This window comes from Brachyistius frenatus, unplaced genomic scaffold (genome assembly GCF_029030835.1).
Source record: "Brachyistius frenatus isolate BFR_SWC_R1_liver_20210118 unplaced genomic scaffold, ASM2903083v1 Contig_4, whole genome shotgun sequence".
Lineage (NCBI taxonomy): Eukaryota > Metazoa > Chordata > Actinopteri > Embiotocidae > Brachyistius > Brachyistius frenatus.
In genome coordinates this window covers 10,301,645-10,326,739 of record NW_027210603.1, presented here as the reverse complement: position 1 = coordinate 10,326,739, position 25,095 = coordinate 10,301,645, and the positions used below count along the sequence as shown (strand labels likewise).

At 42.4% G+C, this 25,095-nt stretch overlaps 1 protein-coding gene across 2 annotated transcripts; it reads left to right on the top strand.

Moving 5' to 3' along the window:
• The first annotated feature begins 1,704 nt into the window (after nt 1-1,704).
• Nucleotides 1,705-16,384, top strand: txnrd3 (thioredoxin reductase 3). Of its 2 annotated transcripts, none has more exons than XM_069714967.1 (16): nt 1,705-2,138; nt 2,913-2,973; nt 4,642-4,751; nt 6,513-6,620; nt 6,892-6,964; nt 7,063-7,245; nt 7,329-7,471; nt 7,866-7,981; nt 10,255-10,480; nt 10,836-10,928; nt 11,503-11,579; nt 13,174-13,330; nt 13,871-13,978; nt 14,250-14,345; nt 14,599-14,733; nt 15,711-16,384. In XM_069714967.1, exons 1-16 carry the CDS (start codon nt 2,022-2,024, stop codon nt 15,771-15,773), a joined length of 1,866 nt encoding a protein of 621 aa, XP_069571068.1. In that variant the 5' UTR covers nt 1,705-2,021; the 3' UTR covers nt 15,774-16,384. The 2 variants fall into 2 exon arrangements, with proteins under 2 accessions (XP_069571068.1, XP_069571078.1); XM_069714977.1 differs by having other exon boundaries at nt 1,712-2,138; nt 7,063-7,182.
• The last annotated feature ends 8,711 nt before the right edge of the window (nt 16,385-25,095 follow it).

Below are 25,095 nucleotides of genomic sequence, written 5' to 3'. Positions count from 1 at the left end.
TTTGCAACATGTTCACCATGTCTACAAAAGTGTTGAAATGTCAGTGTTGTATTAGCAACTTGTTTCCTGTTCATGCAAGCAACCAGAAAACACAAAGTTTGTGTTGGTTTTGAATGTTAAAAAAAAAATTATTGATAATATTTCAAAATGTTTTCAGGAGGGTGTGGTGGTACTGGGGATAATGTGAAGTCATTATACCTCCGTCTGGCTACAGCCTGGCATTAACCACAAATCAGTGCAACAACTTGCAAGTATGTTGTTTATAATGGCCTTTAAAATGATGAAACCACGAGTGTGTGTGGTATATGTTTTACTTTTTTCATGTGGACGCATTTTTCTTCAAAACCATCATAGCGAGGGCATTTCTGCTGGCTGGTCCTCACGACTTCAAACACCTGTCTGAGGGTTAAGACTTCAAAAAGGTTAAACCACACCCATGTTTGTGTTTCATTGCATAAATGTTCATTAATTAAAGAAGAAATAAGAGGAAAATATTAGTTCATATGTCATTGAGATTATTATATTCTTTTTTATTATTATTATTATTCTAAAGGGGCACGACAGGGCCAAATTTACACGTTAAAATCCCTTTACCTGTTCTGTGAAAAGTAGGCCCTGGTTGCAGCTTATACTATCTTGTGTGGTTTTGAAGGCAGCTATAGTTTTTATTTTTTTGAATATTATTTACTTAGATTACGTTATTTGGGTTATCTGAGTTTGGGTATGAGACTCCAGATTGTTAAATGAAAGCCTGTGTTGCAGACCGGGCATGTGGAGTTTGACAGCAGTAAGCATTTAAAAGGGGTAGTCTAATGTGATGCTGATTGACTTGGGACTAAAAGTCAGGATATATTGGCCTCTGGTTCTGCTCTTAGGTGGAGTCGCCATATTTTAAGTTCCATTATTAACAGTGAACTAAAATATAACATTACTGCAGGAAAAACTGAGAACATTATTTGCACAGTCTCTTGGCTGAGTCCGCAAATTTGGTTTATGTTTCAAAATAATTCTAACATTTTTTTTAAATATTGTCTATAAAACAGAATATTTTGTTGGGGAGAGGAAGAGCGCTTGAGAAGCAGTTCAAAGTTGGTTGGACATACAAGCGCACCTGTTACTTGTCATAGATTCTTTCCACCGGCAGATGGCGGTAGACATCAAACTACTGTATAAATGTGTCCCCCTTTCGAGGATCAACACTCAGACACATTGAAATGTTATTTTAATACCAAAGCTGAAGTACTCAGAGTAAACAGATGATTAGTTATTGACTTGACATTCAGTTGCTAACAATAATTAAAAAAAAACCAGTGCACTCGCACTCAGATCCTCATCGTTTCACTTATGCCTTAAATTAGGATTAGCTGTCTTTCAGAGGCGCCTGTAGGCCCCCTATCTCCTCTCATCGTAGCCCCAACAAGCAGAGGCCTTTATTTATTTATTTATTTATTTATTTATTTATTTATGTAAACGCTCGTTTAGTTCTAAATATTTTTGATGTTCCAGAGAATATTCCGGGACAATATTAGTTGTTGTTTTTTTTTTGTTGGTGCATTTACGGTATGTAAATAGCCGAGTTCGTGACGTATTCGCGTGTGCGCGCGTTTCGCTGAGCGAAGTTGGCTGTGCGGGCGGAGTTTCTGCCTGTTCACGATGACGAGCAATAAAATGTCGGGCGGACACGGTGACTCAGATCGAGCGTACCCCAAAAAAGTGAGCGCGACAAGAAGAGGTGAAAAGACGTTTGGCGCGGTTGACAGACGAGCTGCAGACGGCAGGAGGGAGACGAGGAGACGAGGTCACAGCCGCGGTCCGGGTGTTTACTCTCATTTCCTCAAGGAGAAAGAACCGAGAGACGTACCGACATTTGCGCGTTTATTTAGAAAGAAAAAGAGAGAGAGAGAGGGTGCGGCTCGATTTGGTTGTTGTTGGTTTTTTTTTTTTTTTACCCGTATCTCCACAGCCTTTCTGCCGACAGACAAGACGCTCGCCCCGCGCAGGCGGACGGAAACACCTCGGCGATGCCTCCCATGGAAAATGACACCGGGAAGAATGAACTCAAATCTCGGATACAGAAGCTTATTGACTGCAATCAAGTGATTGTTTTCAGTAAAAGCTACTGTCCGTATTGTGTTAAGGTAAGGGATTTGTTTTTGTGGAAATGGGGTGACCTTGCTTTTTTTTTTACTATTATTATTTTTATATATATATATATATGCGGTCGGAAACTTCCATCTTATCCCGCGAAGTGGACGGGCTGTGTCTAATTGCTGGCTTGGCCTTCGCTGCCTCAACGCAAGCCAGCACATCCGGGTTGTAGGATGCTGCATGTAAACTTTATTTCTATTTAGTGCTAGTTTTTTTAATTTTTTTTTTTAGTTTTTTTTTTACTAGTTTTAAAGGACGAACGGCAAAACAGTACTTCCGTCATTGTGAAGTGTGCCGCAGAAATATACCCAAGTGTTGTCAAGCTGAGTCCGACCGCGGCTCGTCTTCATGTGACAACTCTTTAAAGTTAGATTGCGTAACATTTGACTCCGAGCTAACTAAACACGTATTTATCAAGACCTCCGTCAAACCGGCATACGTCCTGTAAATAAATAAAGCACTCGGTTAATTTGTCGTTCTCACTTTATTATCATCATTATTATTATTTTAAATGCTGTCCTCTGCCAACTTCAAAACACAAGACATGCACCTAACCGGCTCACACAGATCGAATTAGACCACAACAATTTTCGATTGTTATTATAAATGATGAATGGAGAGTGTTTTCATTTTGAATGCGTATTATCTAATATAAAATGGTCACGTTGGGGGGGGGGGGGGGGGGGGGTCTTGTGTATTTTGAGAAATGCTTCCTGTGACTCGGGAAACTGACACATATGTTTCACACAATTGTATCTCTGCAGGTGAAAGACTTGTTCAAAGAGCTCAAAGTCGACTGCAGTGTGGTGGAGTTGGATCTCCTGGGTAAGATTGAGATGTTTTGGTCAGGTTGTGGTTGAGAGAAAATTCTGTTTGTTATGTCCCACCCGATTTGTTGCAATGTTTTGAGAGCGGTACGGTGATAGTGTCCTCCCCTCCCTCCGAGGCAGGCTTAGATTTGCACAAAATGATCATCGAAGTTAACATTCAGTCCAGCGTTTTATGTTTCATCAGAGCTGAATGTGGTAATTGCTGGTGTTGAGTCCATGCAGGAACATGTTGTAAGAAAAAAAAATTGCCCTTGTTTGTTTGTGAGGCTCAAACCAGCAACATCTTCAGATCTAGACTGTTTGTACGCACACACAAAAAAAAACCCAACTAGTGACAGTTTGGAAATTACATCAATAACACCCAACCTCCATGTAACGTTTTTAAGCGGTGTACGTCCACGTAAACAATGTATAAAATGTGGTGCTTGTAATTTCTAAATGAAAATGAGGAGTGCATCTGACTGGTGAATCGGGTGAAGCGTGCCACCGCGTTCTGTAGCTGCAATGCTCTCCGTCTGAACAAATTTATGTTACACTTGTTGCCGCAAAGGGGTTAGAAAAACAAGCTCATTAAACACAGAAATCAGATACCGGATAATAAATCGGATTTTTTTTTTTTGCTTCTTTCTGGTTTCATAATTATGTCAACATTTAGTGTGTGTGTGTGTGTGGGGCTTATATTGATCCAGTGTTGATAGTAATGGATAATCAATCACCATCAATGTTATTTAACATAGTTTTCTGGTAAAACTTCTTTTTTTTTTTTTTAAAGTTGCCGTTCACGATATAGTAGTACGGTATGCTGTGTTTGGCCAGACTGTGACTGTGGTCTTCCTTTGCAGCAGCACAAAATGTGCTGAGTCACTCACCGAAGATGGCCTTGTGCCATATCTCTTTAATCTCTAACCTCTCTGCTTTGTCTTGTTGAGTTATTTCCCTCACAGTCCCAGATGTAATGTAGAAGGGAACTTGTAGGGAAATAGAAGATAGGTCACTTACAGACTGGCAGACTCATCAAGTATCAAGTTTATGATTGTTCATAGTACACAGTATGAAACCAGGACATTGGTTTTAGAGTAATCTGTAGCACTACTAACGTCAGCCGGATTGATAGGACTTTTGGGGAAAACTTTTGGAAAAGTTTACCTGCCAAATGAAACTTGAGTTTATTAAGGTCTTGTAAGGTGACTGTAAGACATCTTGCTGCGAAGCAGAAAAGTGTTTATATAGTGTGCAATTCAAGTGCTGCTATGTGTTCTGTTACTAGTAAACAGTCACTGGTGAAAGAGACTAAACAGCAGGTTTGACCTGGAATACCACTTCCTAAACCAGTCGTTCTATTCAATATGTATTCTGTATAATCCATTTTAACACAAAATAATTTGCATCACGTTATGGTGCATTTATTTAGTTTCCATGCAGCTAAGAGGGGGTAAGATACACCCCAGGTTGTTTTTCCGTAGCTACAATTTACAAATCAAGTGCCAAAACACCTCACATTCTGTTTGTGTTTCATTAGTCAAAACCAACGCAATATGCAGAGGTGGGTGAAGCATTGCCGCGTGAAGAGTAGACGCAGTGGAGGGATGGTTCAAACTGATAGTACGCCATGTAGTGTCGCAATATTGTATTGAACTTGCACAACGTCAACCTATCTTTCCAGAGGATGGAACAAACTACCAGGAGATGCTGCTGGAGATGACGGGGCAAAAGACGGTTCCCAATGTCTTCATCAACAAGACGCACATTGGCGGCTGCGACAAAACGATGCAGGTAAGCGACTAAAGTCCTCGGTCCGTGTGCTATCTCTGTGGATCTACTTGACGGTCGCGTACTTTGGCGCTCCCGATTCTTGCACCATATATGATGCATATCTTCTCGGTACCGGATAAGCTCCGAAACCACTCGGTTGTTTGAAGTATGACTCATAAGTGCGTAGTGTCTTCTTGCCTTCTAATCTTAAAGCAAGAGAATATTCAATAGATCTTTGTGACGGCAGGAAAGGAAAAAGGTGTTCTAAAAAAAACATGCAGGTGTGCCAGGAGACCGTGCCAGTGAGCCGCGGGTGATCTCTGATCAAATATTTGCAATGAGATGATGACTAAGAGTGATTGTTCCCTCAGAGGCGCATGGAAATAGTGGGCTTGGTGTCAGGAACTCCCTTTTTTTTTTTTTTTTTTGTAAGCACAGCTGCCCTTAATTTACGTGTGCCCCTTGGTACATATTGACATTAAATCATCAGCTGATAATCAAACATCAACGGGCAGTGTGGACGTTGCGGTGAACTGTAATCTCTCTGCATTTGCATGTGTATAATGTTTGGATACTATTAATAGATCATTATTGGCTTGTACGCAACATGAAGCGGTTGAGTCGACCCTGAGTTTGGCATTAGTGGCATGTGCCTTCCCCCCTCCCCCCCGAAATGTGCTATTTTTGTGTGTCCAACTGAAACGTAGTGGGAAAAGTACCGCCTGATTGATGTATCTGCAGATATCTTTTGTGTATGCAGTATATATAGACACATTTTTTTTTGTAATGAGTCCTCAAGTGTGGTTATGAGACACTTTTGTGTCAAAGATATGTACTAAATGCAGGATATTTTAGTTTTATTGTCCACACTTACGTCAAACATCGGTGTTACAAAATGTTAAACTTCACTGGGAATTTAATATTTGTAAATAACCATATAAAAAATACAAATACAACAATTTACCCAAAGCATATTTTTCTGCATTATATTGCGTAATAAAAAGTCAGATCTGCCAACACATACATGGATACCAATATATCTGTGATCGACTGATATCGGTTGACAAAATCGGTCGGACCATGTGCTTGGTGGGGCCGCGACTATCATTATCACTTAGTACCGAGAGTCAGAAGCCCAAAGCCAATCAAATGACAGCAGAGCGAAGAAAAGCAGCAAATTGTCACATTTGAAAAGTTATTTTTGCAGAATGACTGAAACTAATCTGTTATGGAGTAGTTATCATAGTAGAATCAGACCAGACTACATTCTTGCTGTTAACTGGCTCGCAGAGGCTTTGTGTTGACTGTGTGTCTCTAAATCACTTGGTCGATATAAATATCAGATAACAGTGAAACATTTCCCCAAAGGGATATGCTCAGATGTTTTCTGTGGACAAGTCCATGTATTATTGAAAATATGAGTTTAAACATTCCGGGAAGCTGGAAGTGTTTTCTTTAAAACCCACCGAGAACGAGGCATTTATTATCAAAGTAGTCGCCAGTTCATTCGGACTAAGTGCTGCAGCTATTGCTGACTAGATGTGATGCCACAGTGACTGTATGCGTCAGGCGGTAGTGACTAGTGGACTATATGAAAGCCTGCATTGGCAGAACTGGCCAATAAGTAACTATATCAGCGTGGATATTTGGGACGTCTGACAGCTGGTTGGAGAGAGTTTCAGTGCAAGATTTCATTGTTTTTCTTTGGAACTATATTTGAAATGGCTGGTGCAGATTATTGCCACGTGATCGCCATACTGAGTATTTTAATGTTTGTTGCAGGCCCATAAAGACGGCAGCCTGAAGCAGCTCCTGAGCGGAGACAATGAAGCCTATGACTACGACCTGATCGTTATTGGAGGAGGCTCTGGAGGCCTGGCCTGCTCTAAGGTGACGAGATGAACTGCAACTCTTTCATGTCATCCGTGTAGTGGTGGTGGCGATGGTGGCGGTATCTCTGTTGTGCAATTTGTCACGGAAGCAGTGCGAAACTAAGGCGGATGTTGTAATTCTGCAATAAGTAACTCTACTTCTGTTTAAGCCACAAAGTCTTTTCTCCTTGCATACAGACTGCGATTATACAAGGCGAAAAAGTCCCAGGTCATTTAAACTATCGTACGAGTTGATCTATTCTAACAAGCCTCTGCTCTGTTGACAACAGGAAGCTTCTCTATTAGGGAAGAAGGTCATGGTCCTGGACTACGTTGTTCCCACACCGAAAGGAACCACATGGGGTGAGATATTTCCCTTGATGAAACCTACTAAACGCACGTTGTTGCATTGTTTGGCTGCGCTAACCGACCGCGTCGGTGTGCTCCGCTGCGGCGATCAGGTCTCGGTGGAACCTGCGTCAACGTGGGCTGCATTCCCAAGAAGCTGATGCACCAGACGGCCATGCTGGGCACCGCCATGCGGGACGCGCGCAAGTTCGGCTGGGAGTTTGAAGAGACAGGTGAGAGGTCAGAGCAGCGACCCCGGAGGTCACGGAGGGGCGACGTCTCACCGGCGTGGCGTGGTAAATCAGAGACGAGCCCGTTCAGGAGTCCCCCGTTGTCTATTTCCACCGATTCCACTGACGAGCGTCTCGTCTCCCCTCAGTGAAACACAACTGGGAAACCATGAAGACGGCAGTGAACAACCACATCGGCTCACTGAACTGGGGCTACAGGGTAGCACTGAAAGACAAGAATGTCAACTACGTCAACGCCTACGCAGAATTCATTGAACCACACAAAATCAAGGTAAATGGCTCATTTAAAGGAAGCATCCGACATTTCACTGTTGATTGCTGGTTTTGTACCAGTTTTTAGAAGGTTTACCAGGCAATATTTCCCATAACTATAATATGCAACTTTTTAGTCGTAACAGAACAAAGTCTTCCTTCTGCACTTTCTGCCTATGTCTATACTGTTGTAGTAATCAGTGTTTTGTTTTGTTTGTCTTGAACCTTTGGCTGCCTACATATAATCACATCTGCACAGTAAGAAAATAGTAGCTATTTAAAAAAAAAAAAAGTTCTGCATATCAAGAAGCTTGATCACTTAATGAGGCAAAAAGAGGTGCACATTGTAACATTGTGTTTCTGGTACGGTTTGCCTCAACAACATCTCGGCTCCTGTTCGCGTTCACTTACAGGCGACAAACAAACGAGGGAAGGAGACATTTTACACAGCGGCCAAGTTCATCTTGGCTACAGGCGAGAGGCCACGCTACCTGGGCATCCCTGGAGACAAGGAGTACTGCATCACCAGGTGAGCGCACAATGCCGAGTACCCAGCCCTATGGAGTAAAAATGCTGTGTTACCGGAAGCCCCATCCAGAGCTCATTTTTAGACCAGTGGGCGGCTTCAGAATATGTCTAATAAAGTGTGTGTGTGTGTGTGTGTGTGTGTCGTAGATTTCTTTTTGTTTCTAATATCGTTTACAAAATAGCCTCTTCTGGGTTTGTAGCAACCAAAACAAAGACGAGCAGAAACTGCATGTTACACAGCTTTTTCTTCTTTTTTTTTTCTCAACGGACAGCAGAGAACAAAATACAAATCTGACATGTGAAGGACCTGAATTCTGAAGGTGGAGCAGAGATTTTCTTTCCTGGCATATTCGGTTTACCCTCTTAATCCTAGAGTGACGCAGATGTTACTGATTGGTCAACACACACAGAGCTAACTGAGTGTTTGTAAAGAAATTGCTGAATATCAGTTGCAAGTAAAACACTTATTTTCTGAGCTGTTGGTCTGTACCAGGAAGATCAGATCACTACCTGCAACACCTCAGGCCTTTAAGAATCTGCAGGTCCAGATAATCTCCATTCTGCACAATGGGATTATATGCACAATTTGTATCAGACTATAAGTAATATGCTGAATTTCATGCATATCAGACCAAGTATTGATTACATGAACTTCACTGTTTTCTTCAACATGTGTTTGGCCGAGTGAAAGCAAACGCGCTTTAATCACTGAGCAGATGGCCTTTCCTCGGGGCATCAATTTCCACATAAACTAGGAGGGAAAAACTCTGCTTTAATTGAAAAAGAAAAAAAAAACCTCCAACAGAGGGAAGGAAAAACTGCCTTTTAACAGGAAGAAACCTCCAACAGAACCAGTCTCAGAGGTGGGCGGCCATCTGCCTCGACCGGTCGGGGTGAGAGGAGAGCAGAGAGAGAAAAGGACAGCATGGAGGTAGAAGAGAAGAACTGTTGGTGGAGACGACAAGCGCAGGGCAGAGACATGCAGCTCCATGACGGGACATCTGCAAAAGAAAGAACAGAAACTACGCGAGCGAGGGAACTGAATGGAGAGACAACAGACGATAAGACAAAAACATGGGAGAGAAAAGGCATGAAGTTAATGAGATGTAATGGTGAGATATGAGTTATAGAGAAGTGACGGAGTGAGAGGAAAGAAGCTCACATGAGGTCCCCCAGCAGCCTGGGCCCAAAATAGCATAACTAAGGGTTGGTTCAGGGCCACCTCAGCCAGCCCTAACTATAGGCTTTATCAAAAAGGAAAGTTTTGAGTCTAATCTTAAAGCTAGAGAGGGTTTCTGCCTCTCGAACACAAACTGGGAGCTGGTTGGTTCCACAGGAGAGGAGCCTGAAAACTGAAGGCTCTCCCTCCCATTCTACTTCTGTAAACTCTGGGAACCACAAGCAGACCAGCGTACTGAGAACTAAGTGCTCTGTCGGGATGATATGGTTCTATAAGACCTATGAGACGAGATGGAACCTGGTCATGAAGAGCTTTGTAAGTCAGCAGATGAATTTTAAATTATATACTTGATTTAAGAGGAAGCCAGTGAAGAGAAGCTAAAACGGGAGAAATATCATCTCTCTCGCTAAATCCCGTCAGTACTCTTGCTGCAGCATTTTGGATCAACTGCAAGGTTTTTAATGAGTAATTTAGACATCCTAACAACAAGGAATTACAATAATCTAGCCTAGAAGTAGCAAATGCTTGAATGAGCTTTTCTGTGTCACGCTGAGGAAGGATTTTTTTTTTTTTTTTTTTTTTTTAATTGAGAAGCAGGAAATTGTTGGTCATCCAGTCCTTTGCAGGTCAAGAAGGTCTTACTCCCAAAAATGGGCTGCAGAGGAGTTTTTGGAGTTGTTAACTACAACTCAAGGATTCAGTGTTGAGCCTTCACCCGCTAGACAAGAAACCAGGAAAACTTTTTTTTCTTAGTCATAGCTACTAAATTACTTAACAGTAATTATTCTAGTTGAATTATTTTTCACAACCTATTCCACCAACATGAAAATGGGAAGATAAGCAGAAATATGAAATACTGTTTACCGATTGGTATTGATTGCGCGTCGCACTGACATTAGTCGGAACATGCTGACTTTTCCGTTTGAAGTTTTCCCACATTACGAGAATCCAGTTATTTTGCCAACTGGCGACTGGGTCCAAAATATAACCACCTGGACACTTATTACTTACAGTATTATCAGCGTCTGATATTCGCCCTCTCACGTTTTGCCCTGCTCTGTACAACCGACCCTTCCTCTGTGTTTGTCCACCAGCGACGACCTCTTCTCGTTGCCTTACTGCCCGGGAAAGACCCTGGTGATCGGGGCGTCCTACGTGGCCCTGGAGTGCGGCGGCTTCCTGGCCGGCCTGGGGCTCGATGTCACCGTCATGGTGCGGTCCATCCTGCTGAGGGGCTTTGACCAGGACATGGCCAACCGTGCTGGAGAACACATGGAAAGCCACGGTGTCAAGTTCCTCCGCAAACATGTCCCTGTAAAGGTGAGTGTTAAAAGAGAACGGTTTTGTGTGCAGGTGACTAATCGGTTCAAATTTTGGGTTAGATGCTCTGGAAACGAAGCGTCAGAATGCTGGCATATGTCTCGAGTCATTTTTTTTTTTTTTTTTCATTTGACAGTTTTTGGGCACGCTTTACACTTCAAAACAATTTTTTTTTTTTTTTTAAATCTTAATTAAAGGGAGTCCCCAAATGGTTGCAAAGTCAATAGGGGGTTTGGTAGACTTTGGACTGTGTGTAATTTGCACTTGATTTATTGTTGTGCCATCTGGCATCATATGTTGTTGTTGTTGTTGTTGTTTTTTTGTCCCACTTATTTTACCCTCTTATACGTGTCAGGTAGAGGAGCTGGAATCTGGAACTCCTGGCAGGCTGAAGGTGACGTCCAAGTCGACGGAAACCGACGAGGTCATCGAGGGGGAGTACAACACCGTACGTGGTCATTTTATCAGTTCATCCGCACCTTCTCTCTCGTATCCGTGACAGCTGTTACTGTCGTAGAATGCTGTATGAAGTTATTCCTGGTGTTCTTTTTCCCCATTTGTATGGAAACCTAAAAGTGTGCCAGTTATTGAAGAAATAAAATACACTTTGAAAAAAGCAATCGTGTAAAAAAAAAAAAAAAGTTTAAAATATGGTTTATTTATAGTGTAAATAATAAGCAAATTTTTGATGTTGAGATGGTTTGATTTTTTTTTTTTTCTTCCCACATATTATTTAAAGTAAAACCCAAAGGTGGCCACCAATTTTTGGTGTCGGTCACAAAAAAAGGGAAGAAATCTTCCATGTTTTAAATAATGTTCAGAAGTCAAACTGGTTTCATGTTGAACTGTGTAGAAGGATTGAAGATCAAGGAAATAATTACTTTCAGCCAAGTAGGAGATAAGGATAATGCAATAACATTTTCTTTTCACAGTTTTTACGTCGAGCCGTTGTTGTGCAAATAAAGCTCTCGCAACGTTCGGAGCTTCCTTAAAACCGAACAGGTCGTTTGTTTGTTCTTCAGGTGTTGATAGCAGTGGGTCGGGACGCATGCACGGACAAAATAGGCCTGGACAAGACAGGGGTCAAAGTCAACCCCAAGTAAGTTTATTATCCCGTTTCATGTTTTTTTTTATTATTTTTTTTTTTACACCATGTACATTCATCCCATTATGTGCGGTGAGCTGTGCCTTTAAGACTCCGTGTATAGTCATGGTGATTCAGCAGTTCTTGCTGTCCCATGGTTCTCTGCCGGAGGGGGGGGGGGGGGGGGGTTCGTGTGAGTGTGCTGGGGGATTTGGTAGAGAGAGAGAAGGAGTGACTTGTTGGTAAGATGAGAAAGCTGCTTATCAGGTATCAGCAGGCATAGAATGGATACACGTACAATTAAGGGCTTTTTGCTCCAGTGCCATTACGTTGCATTCATTTGCTTAGACTCTTGGTAATGTAATGACTTCGGTCGTTTCCTGTTGTTTCTCTTTTCTGTCCGTTTATAATGGCAGAGGCCGAGTTAGAAAATCGTATTCCGCGTTAAAGGGCTCTTGCCGAGTTGGCCACCTTGCAATTATTCTTCGTTTTAGCGCAGAAAATGCCGCCTTTTTTTTTTGTTGTTGTTTGTTGTTGGAGGATTTCATCTCGTCAGTGTTTTGTGAATGACTAAACGGTTCAGCCTGAGGCCAGTAGGGATTAAGACAGCGTGAGTGCAGCTTAAAAGAACGCTCCGAGTCATATGCCCCAGTCTCATGACCATAGTAATATTCAGATGAAGCCAACACGGAGCCAGAGGGCCACTGAGTTCAGGGGCCATCGGCCAGTTTCTGGATCAGCGCAGAATATTAAGGTTGGCTTATATAAATGCTATTATAGCTCTGTTTCTCCAGTCTCCTCAGCAGGACCTTAGTCCCACTTTATTTTATTTCTGCTTTGTGATGGGAGTATAGAAATGTTCTGTTTCCTATTTAAATAAGTTACAATTTTGCACCTTTTTTTTTTCTTCTTCTTTTTCTTCTTACCCACAATCAGCAGCAGAGACGATAAGGCGAGAAATTGTAAATAAAAAGACAAATCTGGCAATTATTCAGATACCCCAAGTTGGAAACAATACAGCACAATAATGCAGAATAAACACTTCTACAGTCATGTCATTTTTCCTTCTTACAGTACAAATCCTGTTTGACAAGAGTAAAACGGGACAGGGAACTTTTTGCTTGATGTTTGCTTTTAATGTCAATGTGGCTTTATGATAAATGATTTGCATATTTCTTCAGTGAAGTATGAAAGTTGCATTTCATTCGATTCTTACGTATTTCCCCACACCACCACACACTAAGTCGGGGCTATAAGGAAACAGTTTAGGATACCGTGTACAATAAAGGCACTTTTTTTTTTTTTTTTTTTTTTAGTTTTAGTTTTGTTTTTAGGTTGGCCTGTAATTGATTATCTATTATCACACCCAGAAATGAATTTCAATAAATGTCATTTACAGCTTCAAATGAGGCAAAATTGAAAATAAATGTGATATTCTTTTTCTTTTCTTTTTAAATTTATTTAATTGTTTTTAAAATGTCCTTTTCTTATGCCTGATGCTTTTAATGGTTTTACGTGAAGCACTTCAAATTGCCGTGTTGTTGAAATATACAAATCAACTGGTCCTCGCCCGCGTTTCCTCACTGACCCTCTCGCCACCGCCCTCCAGGAATGGAAAGATTCCAGTGAACGATGAGGAGCAGACCAACGTGCCCCACATCTACGCCATCGGAGACATTCTGGAGGGCAAGTGGGAGCTGACGCCCGTAGCCATCCAGGCTGGCAAGTTGCTGGCCCGACGCCTCTACGGGGGCGCAACGCTCAAGGTTGGTCGGCACCTCCAGATTGGTATAATTGATATAATTGATTATATATTTATTATTATATATTTTTTTTTTCTTCTTCTTCTTCTTCTTCTTACCGCAAACAGTGCGGACATTCAAGTTCTGTTGCATCGAGATTCTTTCGGTCGTTGCGTCGTTGCTCCGTTTGGTTTGTCCACAGTAGCAGCGCGTAGCGTCCACAATCTGATTAATCCAACGTGACAAAACGAGGAGGGTGAATACTGCCACCGTGAGCTGCGTGTGGTCGCGCACATCATCACGAGTATCGTCGCGAACGCGAAGTATTTGAATATTTACTCGCTTCGCCGTGCAGCGTTTTGATGTCGGGTACTGCAGCGTGACTCCCGAAACTCATACCCGCCTTAACTAATGTGACGTCTGTCCCCCGTCCACCGTCACTGGGATAACCGACGAACGACCGCCAGCCAACATGAGGATTTTTTTGTTTGTTTGTTTGTTTGTTTTTTTCACCCGGCAAACATTACACACACAAAAAACCCAAATTGTCTTGTGTTTGTACAGTGTGACTACATCAACGTCCCCACCACCGTTTTCACCCCGCTGGAGTACGGCTCCTGCGGCCTGTCGGAGGATCGAGCCACCGAGCTGTACGGGCAGGACAACATCGAGGTAACGCCTGAATAATTTCAAAGGTATCCGCGTCGCCTGTCCCGTCTGCGGTTTTTCCCTTCAAGGCGCCGTCGTGGGATTTCGGCGGCGTGCCAGCGAGGAAAAGACACGGTGTTGCATTGCACCGTTTTACAGCAACCCGAGCTGTGCGGGTGTACTTTTAGCGATGAAACTCTGCTTTCTGTTCAAGCGTTTCGGACAGTCATCGCTCTCGTGTTGTGCGTCTGCTTTGCTGTCACTGACCGTCCCGCCGTGTCTGGATTCTATTCAGGTGTTCCACAGTCTCTTCTGGCCTCTGGAGTTCACCTTGCCCGGCAGGGACAACAACAAATGCTACGGCAAACTCATCTGCAATAAACTGGACAACGTAAGACCGTCTTTTTTTTTTCTTTCTTTCTTTTTTTCCACACGTCGTACGAATTCGGACCGACTCGAGCTCCTCGTTGTGTTTCTTCGATTTCAATTCAATTTGATTTCCGCGGCGACAAATCGCAACGCGGCTTATTTCATGGCACTCACGTTAACAAGTCCTTACAGCGTTGTACAGAGAAACCCAACAATTCAACAATTTCCCACATAATACGTGCGGCCATGTCTAACGTAAGCGTGTCCCGCTGCAGAATCGAGTCATAGGCTTCCACTACCTGGGCCCGAATGCAGGAGAGGTAACCCAGGGCTTCGGCGTAGCCATGAAATGTGGTGCCACCAAGGATCAGCTGGACAGCACCATCGGCATCCACCCGACCTGTGCAGAGGTAAGGAGACAACTGTCCTTTTATATGGCCGTCTTTCATCTTTTACTTTTCTTTTTTTTTTTTATACATTTCATCCTCTTCGGTTCGAGCTGCGCGGGTATGGCCGAAAGGACAATCGCGCTCATCAGTACGGAGATTAGTAATCAATATTGACGGTTGATTAGAGGGACAAAATAATTGAATTATACTTTGTCTCGAGGAAACCGTCAAACTGCTCGGCTCCGTCCCGCGGGTTTACCCGCAGGAAGAATTCCAACGGTAACATTTCACTGTGAAAATTCAGCCAATGTTTTAAGAACGGGGGTGGGAGGGGAGGGGGGGGGGAACAGCCAGGAACTTTTCATCAGACTGATCAGTAACAAAACTGTTTTATCCAGTCGGATCGGTAAATGACAGAATGCTGCATAACCAAAGACGAAGTGCACAACAAGCATGCTGCAATCAAACGGATGTCAGATGTGTTCATGCAGGACATAAGCCGGCGGAAGCGAACGGTCCAAGTCACCCCACCACCTCATTAGCTTTGCTAATGTCATGAGCCACCGCGCTTCCTGTTTTTCAGCCAGATTCTGGGATCGATTTCGCTGTGCCAACATGAGCATGTCTGAATTTCCTTCATCACCTTGCGGATGAGGATTTCACAAGCTGTTTAAATGTCTAACCTTTCTTTCTTTTTTTTTTTTTTTTCAGTAGCTGCTGATACACGCTTTGTGTTAATCAGCTTTGTCAGAGCGTTGCGTTACTCATCTACGATCTTAATGTGTTACGCCGCTAATTGCCCATTTTCGCTCCTGCCGCGGTCTTTCCTCACCGTTAAGTTCATTCCCCCCACTCCCCCCACCACCAGCAGTTTCTGCATTTCTATTGCGACAGCACAATCACGGCGACGGCTGGGGGAGAACTCCAAAATGTTTCACGTGCATTATGAAGGATGTGCACCGCATGACTTCTTCTGCGTGTCCCCCTCTCCCTTCCAGATCTTCACCACTCTGGATGTGAGCAAGAGCTCCGGCGGAGACATCGCCCAGGCCGGCTGCTGAGGTTAAACCCTGCTCGTTTAGCGGGCTGCTCTCGCGTAACACTCCCGCACCCGACCGCGGTCTCGCCTTAGTTCCGCTTCCGGCCTCCAGCTCGGCGTCACCTGCGGCCACCCGGTTTGCGGCGGTGTTGCTGTCGCCCGGGACAAACCTGCCGCGGTGGCCAGCGTCTGAGCCGGACGAGAGCTTTCGTTTCGACTCTCTTGAGGAGCTGAGAGGTGACTGAAAGAGGGCCGAGGAGGCTCCGACTCGGGGCGGAGTTCTACACGAGGGCGGCCTGCTGAGCGGCGGGGTTACTCTGCTGATATTTCCACCGGGCTCCGCCGGCGTGTCCTTTTGTCAGAGGAGCACCAAGCACGCGCCGCTTCTTTAGTAGGTGCACGTGTGTGTGTTTGGGCTGTTTGTGACGTCCTGGCCCGTAACCTAAAACACTTAGGTGGGCGAGGATCGATGTCCCTCTGCAGAAGCACCTGACGGGCGCCCGAACCCTTCGTCCAACACCCCTTCCCACCCCCAACCCCTGCCCAACCCCTACCCCCTACCCCCACTTCAATTGCTTGTCATTCAGCCAGTATAACAGAGGGTGTAAACTCTGAAATGGACTGATTTTTTTTTAAATTGGCACACGACCAGGGTTTGAATGGATGCATGGCTCTAGTGCGTGCCGGTGATCGCCACGCCTTCATCATTCCACACGGTCTTCTTCCAAGGGGGGGGGGGGGGGTTATAAGAGGAATTTGAGACGTATACATGTTGTCAATACTTCACTTTGCCACGTGGAGACACACAAGAGTTTTTCTCCCTCGAAGACGACTCGTTCTCTTCCGAGGTGCCGAGAGCCCGCAAACCTCCCCACCTTTCAAATCCTTCGAAGTGCTGCGTCACAACACCGAATGGAAAATTCGACCCGAATTGTACTGACCGTTGTGTTTCTTCTCAATTAATTTAATGCCTGTTGTGTTGCCTCTTGCTGTTTGCTGCTGCGTTACGTGTTTGTAAAAGAGATATTCAATCTTCTAGAGGACAGCCCTCCAACTGCTGTCAGTGGATGACCCTGTCATCATTCCGTATACACGACTTGTTCGTTGGTGTCCAACCGCTGTAGACTACTCCTCTCAACATTTAATAAAAGGATGGATTCACCTTCAATTGTTGTCCGACTTTCACTTGTTCAGAGTAGTTTTAGGTTGACCTGAAGCCATAAATGCAGCAGACTTGGCTTTCAAAATACATAAAATGAGATTGGTTTTTTTTTTTGTTTTGTTTGTTTTTTATGCCATATCAGGTTTCTGCAGAGTAATCACTTTCCTGAGTAAAAATGACTGATTATCTTACAAATATTTTTATTGTTGGTTTGGTGTCGTATGCAGGACGGTTCCCAAATGAAGCAGTACATCAGGACAATCCTCTTAGTTTGGAACTAACTGTAAATGGCACGTTATAATTTAGTCTTACTCATGCATATTCAACTTAATCACGGTGTTTAACTCATCTAATAAAACCCCAATTGTTTAGTTGGAATTATTGTACTTAACTGCATGGATGCAACTTTTTAGGATCTCCAACGACTAATAAAGACTCCCAACAACAGCTGCTGCCCAAAACCTAATACCCGTGTGTGATAGTGTTGTGAGTTTTGATTATTTATAAGCATCAAAGTGAAGGAGAGCCGTTCTCAACGTCAGTTGCAGTGTGTTCTTTCTGTGTTAATACGACCCAGCACATCAGATTTCTGCACAAGTCCTTAAAGCAGATAAAAGAGAATTCAACTAAAAAGATTAAAGCATGTGAACCTTAGCCTTTAGTATCCGGTGTGGCCCTCTTGTGCGGCAATAACTGCGGCTACACTTTTCCAGTAACTGTTTATCAGTCCTCGGCTTGGAGGAATTCCAGCTGTAAAGAACAGCGTCTGCTCTGGGAGGGCAGTATGTTTCCTCACATGAACTGCTCGCTTCAGACCCGTCCACAACGTTCTCGTCGGACCGAAGTCACGGCTTTGACTTAGCCATTCCAAAACATCAACTTTATTCTTTGGTCGAACGATTTGTATGCTTCGTATTGCTGCGTGACCAACATTTTCTCTTGAGATTACTTTTGATGGACGGATGTGCTGACGTCATCCTGTAGAATTTGCTTGTGTAGTTCAGGTTTCATTGGTCCAGCAACGAGGGCAAGCTGTCCTGGTCCAGATGCTGCGAATCAGGCCCGAACCATGATACTACCACTACCGTGTTTCACAGACGGGATAAGGTTCTTCTGCTCTCCTATAAGATATACTTTTACAAATTTGTTATGAAGACGTAGAATTTGATACATGCCTCTTCTAAAAAAAAAATTAAAAAAAAAAATTGTAAAAAAAAAAGGTGCTCACTCACATCTGATTATCAAATCATTGACCGAAAACAATTAAATTAATCCTGGAGGTTCACATACGAAACATTCACATGCGTAATATAGGACCAATTATTTTTTTAACTCTACTTTTTGGACTTTTAAGTGATATGAATGATATTAGATGATTTCAAGAAATGGTCACGGTATAAAAAAATAAAACGTAATTATTTTACAATTTATTCATTAAATAACTGACATGAACAATTTTGTAATACCATTATTATTTTTTTTTTTTTTTCCATTTTGCACACTTTGGGGCTTCATAGCTCCAGTGGCCTTCATGCCACGTGTGTCACACTGCAGCAGCAGTTTAAATGACGAAGTGGGCAGGATATTTTGAGGGCCGCACAGACACGGGTACAGACCGGTGGATCAAAGTAATGCCATTGAAGTGGGCAGGCTGTTCTCGTCAGCTGCATCAGAGAGCCGTGGGGAAATAATAGCATCATTTCCTCTGTGTGTCTGTGAGACTATTCAGCCTCCACAAGTGGCGGTCCTGATCAATAGCATCGAGGCTGGTGTGAAGCCTTTGTTTGGGTTCACGGGCTCACATCTAGAAACGCTGTCACCTGCATGGGCTGCCATGACAACTGGGGCTTTGATGAGTATTATTGGGTTAAAACCCGTTTCATTGAGGACAATCTATCAGCGATACGAGCTAATTGATTCACTGGTGTTTGTTATGCTGGTAGCACACAAAACAGAGGCCCGTTGAAGTGGTTTTTGAAGCTGTCCTGAAGGGCTCCGAGCTGAAGGACGCTGTACACGAGCTCCTGCTGCCTGTGTGAAGCTTGAAAAGCCTGTTTTATGAAGTTCATTTACATCCCCAAGGAATGAAGGACTAACAGTATCACTGTATCAGCTAAACAAAAAAAAAACCTTCCTTAAGAAATTGATTGAACACTGAATCAAGTTTTAATTCTCCAAAACCTCTCAATTAAATGACTACTTGCGACTTAAATTTTTAGGCCAAACATGCAGTTGGTTCCTTTTAATAAAAGAAACGCAGAGAAATTATTTTTGTAAAACAAAATAAAAAAATAACAGGTACCTGACCTCACTGTTCCTTGGTGGCCTCATTGGTGCATCAGACCATTTTCCGACCTCAACAATGAGCACACCACTGGAATGAAAATCTTAAAATGAAAACGGTTTCTTTTGTGTGTTCATTCCAAGGTGATTAGAGCGTAGTCAAAGTAGTTGTTTATTGGTCACTGTGTTTCTTTGTAGTCATTGTGTGCCTCTCTGCGGTTATGTTTTGCCTCTTTATTTGTCTTTCCCTTAAAAGCCATTAAGCAACCGTCTTTGCTGTCATTTAATGTCCTGTTGGGGTTGTTTTCATTGAGTTTGCTTTGCATCGCTCTGTGATAATATTTTATGTTTTGATTCAATTCAATTCAATTCAATTGTACAAAGAAACCCAACAATTCAACAATTCCCACCAGTAAGCTCTTAATGTGTCTTGTTGTCATTTAACATTATTAAACAACCCTCTTTGTCATTGTTTTGCCTCTCTTTATGCTTGTTTTGTGTTTCTTTGACGTTTTATATTTATTTAGCTTGTCCGCGGTTGTTGTTTTGAGGATACTGAATGGTGGTTCTGCGTTTGATTAGAGAATACATCAAAAATAGTTGATCAAAATGAATCTAAGATCAGATTCTTACATTTCCCAGTATCTCTGCCTCGTGACCCAGATCAGTAACTTTTATTTCCTGCCTAAAATTCTTCTGCGAAGACTGATTGTTGCCAGGCTGTCTTCAAACTGCTGCAACAACCGCCTTTCGATAAGAAAGTCAAATTTAAAAAAGCTAATCACAGCAGGCAAAAAAAAAAAAAAAAAAAAAAATCACAGTGGAGCTAAATTAAATTTCGCAATTAAATATCTTCTTAAAATGACATCAGTGAAAGCAGACCAAGAGTTTGCTTTGTTTCCTGCTGCAGACAGAAGCTTTGCAGGTGATGTCAGAAAGTGTGCTGGAAGTTGAAAGAAGGTGGAATGTGATCCCAGACAAAGTCGAAAATCACTCCGGTCTCAGTATGACTTGCTGATTTCAACACTCTCCCTATCAGCGGCCAAGATGAGCTACGGGTGAAACGTGTGCTTACGTAATCAAATCCCACATATGTTGCAGCTGTCACACAATGACTGGAAAATCCCTTTGTACTGGGCTTTCTGCAAATTATTAACCTGAATGACATAATGAGTTCAAGCCAGAGTGTGGATTTCGAATATATGACTGTAGGCTGTTTAACATGGTTATTGATTAATTTGATTGTACATGCATTTACTTGAAATGGGCCGGGTGTGGCTTTCAAAGGAAATATTTCTCTCACTTCCAGAAAGTTCCGATGAAGCTGCGTATTTTTTTTTATTGCAGGACAAGACAATAACAAGAATAAAGAATTCCACTCAACTATACACTATTGATAAATAAATAATAATACATAATTTAAATATACTAAAATAGGTTTTCATATGAGCTAGTTAGATCTATAATCTTTTTTTTAAATATATATATAATTATTTCTTAAAACTCGTGTTTTTGTATCAAACATACACAGCAGAGTACCTCCAGCCACTCAGACACACGTACTTTGTTCTGGCCCTCAAGTATTTGTACAGCTTGCTGCTGATGACTGTCTTCGGCCTTTAGAGGGCAGCCCAGTCCCACGAGTGTCTGCATCTTGATCTGGCCTCAAAGGATCGAGAAGACATTTCCTATTTGCAGCATGCAGTGGTTGAATGTAACTGCGTGCATTTACTCAACTTTACTGAAGTACAAATTTGAGGAATTTGTACTCAACTTGAGTATTTCCATGTTGTGCAACTTTATACTTTCTGTCTGTCCAGCAAAACCATTTATGTCTGAATTTGGTGATTTTGTATTGGAATTTTTCCCCCACTATTTTTAAACCCTATTTGGATTTGTTGTAAAATGCATTGTTGTCAAAGCAGAAACTATACAAACGTGATCATTTTATGAAATATTATGCATTACTGTAGATTGGATTAAACCATCAGTACATAAAGTAGTTTTAAAAAGCACCACTTTGAATAACTATAGCAATAAAATGCACAAACACCATAAGCAAAACACAGCCAGGAGCATTTACTGCACAGTGGGTAGCCTACTTACTTTTCATACGTTAAGTACAATTTTCTGATAATACTCACATCCATCCATTTATCTATACCCGCTTTATCCTGAACAGGGTCACGGGGCGGGGCGGGGGGGGCTATCCCAGCTCACTTTGGGCAAAGGCAGGGCACACCCTGGACAGGTCGCCAGTCCATCACAGGGCCAACGCTTATAGACAGACGGAAACAAAAACCATTCACGCTCTCATTCACACCTAAGGGTAGTTTGTAGAACCACCAATTAACCTGAGGTGCATGTTTTTGGAGGGTGGGAGGAAGCCGGAGCACCCGTTGAGAACCCACGCAGGCACAGGGAGGACATTCAAACTCCGCACAGAAAGGCCCAGGCTTTTCACTGTGAGGCGACATTGCTAACCACTGCACCACCGTGCCGTCATAATAGTGCATTGTTAGTATATTTTATTTAAGTAAGGGACCTGCATACTTCTTCCACCGCTGACAGAATGATACATTTTCCACCATAATTTGGGCAAATTACATCCTCAGAAGTCAGGATCATCTTGTGTGACACACACACACATTGTGTTGCATCAAAAATGATTCAAGTACACTTTATTCATTTACTCAAAGTACATGCCAACAAAGCACCACAATGTATTTTTGCATCTCTCTTTCCTTTACATTGACAAACATTGCTGCATTCTTTTTTTGGGGGCGCTTTCTCCTCCTACTCTTCTCCTGCAGAAAATGTGTTTGTAATGAATCTCAGGGCAGGTTTTCAAGTGTGGAAAATAGGAGCGCAGTGTATCGAGTGTCTCTGCAGCTGAGAGTTGACCGTTGGAATTGACAAAAGAAATGGAATACACCTCCTCTCTATCTGCATTATGTCACAATTTCCTCATTTAACATCCAGGGGCACCAAAACTGCTGGAAAAAGGAGACGCAGACCAACAGAGGTTTGAGAAACTGTTCCAGTGTTCATCAGTGTTGTCCTTTTTTTATATACTTTTTACTCTTATCACTATATCTATTCATGATGAACTACACATAACAAGAAGACGCCACAGATTTAAAACTTTAACCAGTTTCGATGAACTTCTGCTTGAAGTTATATAAATTGCCTGTGATGTCACTTAAGACGGCGTCTGTTGGATCTGAAGAAAATTAAAAAGTCTGTGGTCTGTGGAGTTAAAAAAGTGAGCTTCTCAGACCTCCAGGATGTGCTGGAAATTGACTGAGCACATTTACTCAAGTACTTTACTAAAATATAATTATAAGGTACTTGTACTTTGCCAGAGTATTTCCATTTGATGCTACTGTATACTTCAACACCACTACAGAAGGAAATGTTGTATTTTTTACTAAAATTTTTAGATGAAGATTTGAGATAATGAAATGTAGAACAAGCCTTTAAAACACATTGTTAAAGATTAAACCAGTTTGTAAAGGTTCCCAGCTTTTCAGGTCCTGGTCAGTCTGATCAGTTCTGAAGAATTGAAGAAGCTTTTTGGATAAGAGGTGAAAGAAACCTCTTTAAGAAATTCCAGTAAGTCCAGCTGCCTTTAGAAAACATGGTAGTTTCTGATCCGTTTGTCTTCTGACATCTTACAAAAAACAATGTTAACAACTCCACCAAATAGGGATTCCCCCCCCCCCTCTAAACTTCTCACATGTTTTCATTTTGATACATTTTTCAAAAGATTGGCGAAAAAGTCCAAAAATGTAAAGCAGGTTTGTGTCAGAACTTTGTTTTTTTTCTTTTTTCCTCTCACAGTAATCATCTGACCTCCCCTCAGATGTATCTACTATTCCTTTACATAAAACTGGATGAAGTAATTTTACTTTTCTGTATTGGGACTTTTACATAAGTAAAAGAGCTGACTACTTCCTCCACCTCTGCTTCCAGGCTATATATATATATATCTTTCGGAGGTTGAATTGCGTTGTGGGTAATGTCAAGTGGCAGGTTTTGACAAGATTGCATGTTTTGCATTTTTTTTTGCATTCTGTTGCAATTCTGACTGTTTTACAGAAGTGCAATCACTGATGTGCTCTGTTGAGATAAACACTCCAAGATATAGTGATATTAAAGCAAGCAAAACAATATCAGGACATGAATATACCGAAATAGACATGTGCAAGCACATATGGTAACACAGATATGATGTAGCATTAAATACATACAATATAACTTTAAAAAAGAAAAAAGGAAACTCCATTACAGCAGTACGGGCATATGCTTCACACATTCATACAGAGTCAGAAAACAAGACAAAGATTCTAAACTTGTGCTGGGGGTTCTTGAAGGCTTGTTGCTCTGTGGTTCTCTTTGTGGTCATTTAACTTTTTTTTTTTTTGTGATTGTTTAGTGGCTGCTCTGTGCGGTTTTGTAATTGTTTTATCTCTTTGTGGCCATTTTTGGTTTCTTTGTGATCATTTTGTGTACACTAGTTGTCTTGCATCTCCTTCGTCTCTGTCTCAGCGACATTTCGTTTGTGAAGCCCAGGGGTCGTGCGCCTCGGCCTGTGGCCGTGACGGCTTGTTCAGTAATCCATCCGTGTTTATCACTCCCCCCCCCTCCTCACGGACCAGATTCCAACTGACAGCTTTCCGTGCCAAGCCTGCTACTGTAACCTTTGACCATGTGTTGAGTCTGCTTGACACCTTCTGTCTGATTGGTCAGTCACTGGGGGAATGTGCCCCGACTCCTGGCCAGCACTGACCCTCCGACCGTTAGCCATCATTCCATTCTCAGACAGTAAACACTGACAGGCTTCACACCATCTTGTTATCAGGACTGTGGTTTGATCAGGCGCGTGTCTCCTAACCCATCCTGACTTCTCCCAGTGATCTGACCCATGATGCCTGGGACCGTGGACATGAGGAATGTGGGGAGAGGTCAAAGGTCAAAAGCACCTCTACGGGAAGTCCTCCCCATTATAATTAGCTAAACCTGGGTTCCTGTTCTGGGAGGGATAGAGACCCAAGCTCCGGGCCTGAAGGTTCAGAAAGGGAGCAGAAATATCACACGTCATCACATCACAGTCCGCTGCAGTCATGTGTTCTCTCCTGTGGATGTTAACTCCCCCACTACACTTTAATGACTTGGGATATATAGTATCCCACCTGCATTTCTACACTTTATAAGTACAAAATATGTTTTTTAAAATCATGGAGTCATATATATGTATATATATATATATATATATATATTGATGCAAATTGCACAAGAGACAAAGTTCCTAAACAGATTGAAATTTGTTCCATGAGGTTCCCTTGAGGTGATTGCTTTCCTTTCAGGGGCAAGACTAAAAGACTGTAGTTTACGTATGTCTGCCAGTGCCAGTTAAAACAGTGTCATGCAGATAACTGCATACAAAGCCCTTGAAAATCAGGCTCCATTTTAAGGATGCCAACAGAACACTACGCTCCCAGAGTGCAGGCTTGCTTGCGGTTTCCAGTTTCCATACCGGGAGGCAGAGCTTTTTGTTTTCAGGCTCCTTGTCTGTGGAACCATTTCCAAATTTAGGTTTGGGAGGCAGACGAGATCTCTACTTTCAAGACTAAGCTTAAGGCTGTACTTTTTTTTGATAAAACTTACAATCTAGTCAGTTTGCTGACACTACAAAGTCACGATCACTTTATCAAGATACCCCAAATAATGTCTTGCACAATACTTTTGTCGCTGCAGCTGATGTCTCACTTGCTCTGTACTGAATTTTTCTGTGTTTCATGTGGGATTTAACGAACACTTAGCTATTTTATTAATTCTATTGTATTTCTGTCAGGGTGCAGCTCTGTTATGGCGCTAAATTAAGTGTTAAAAGTGA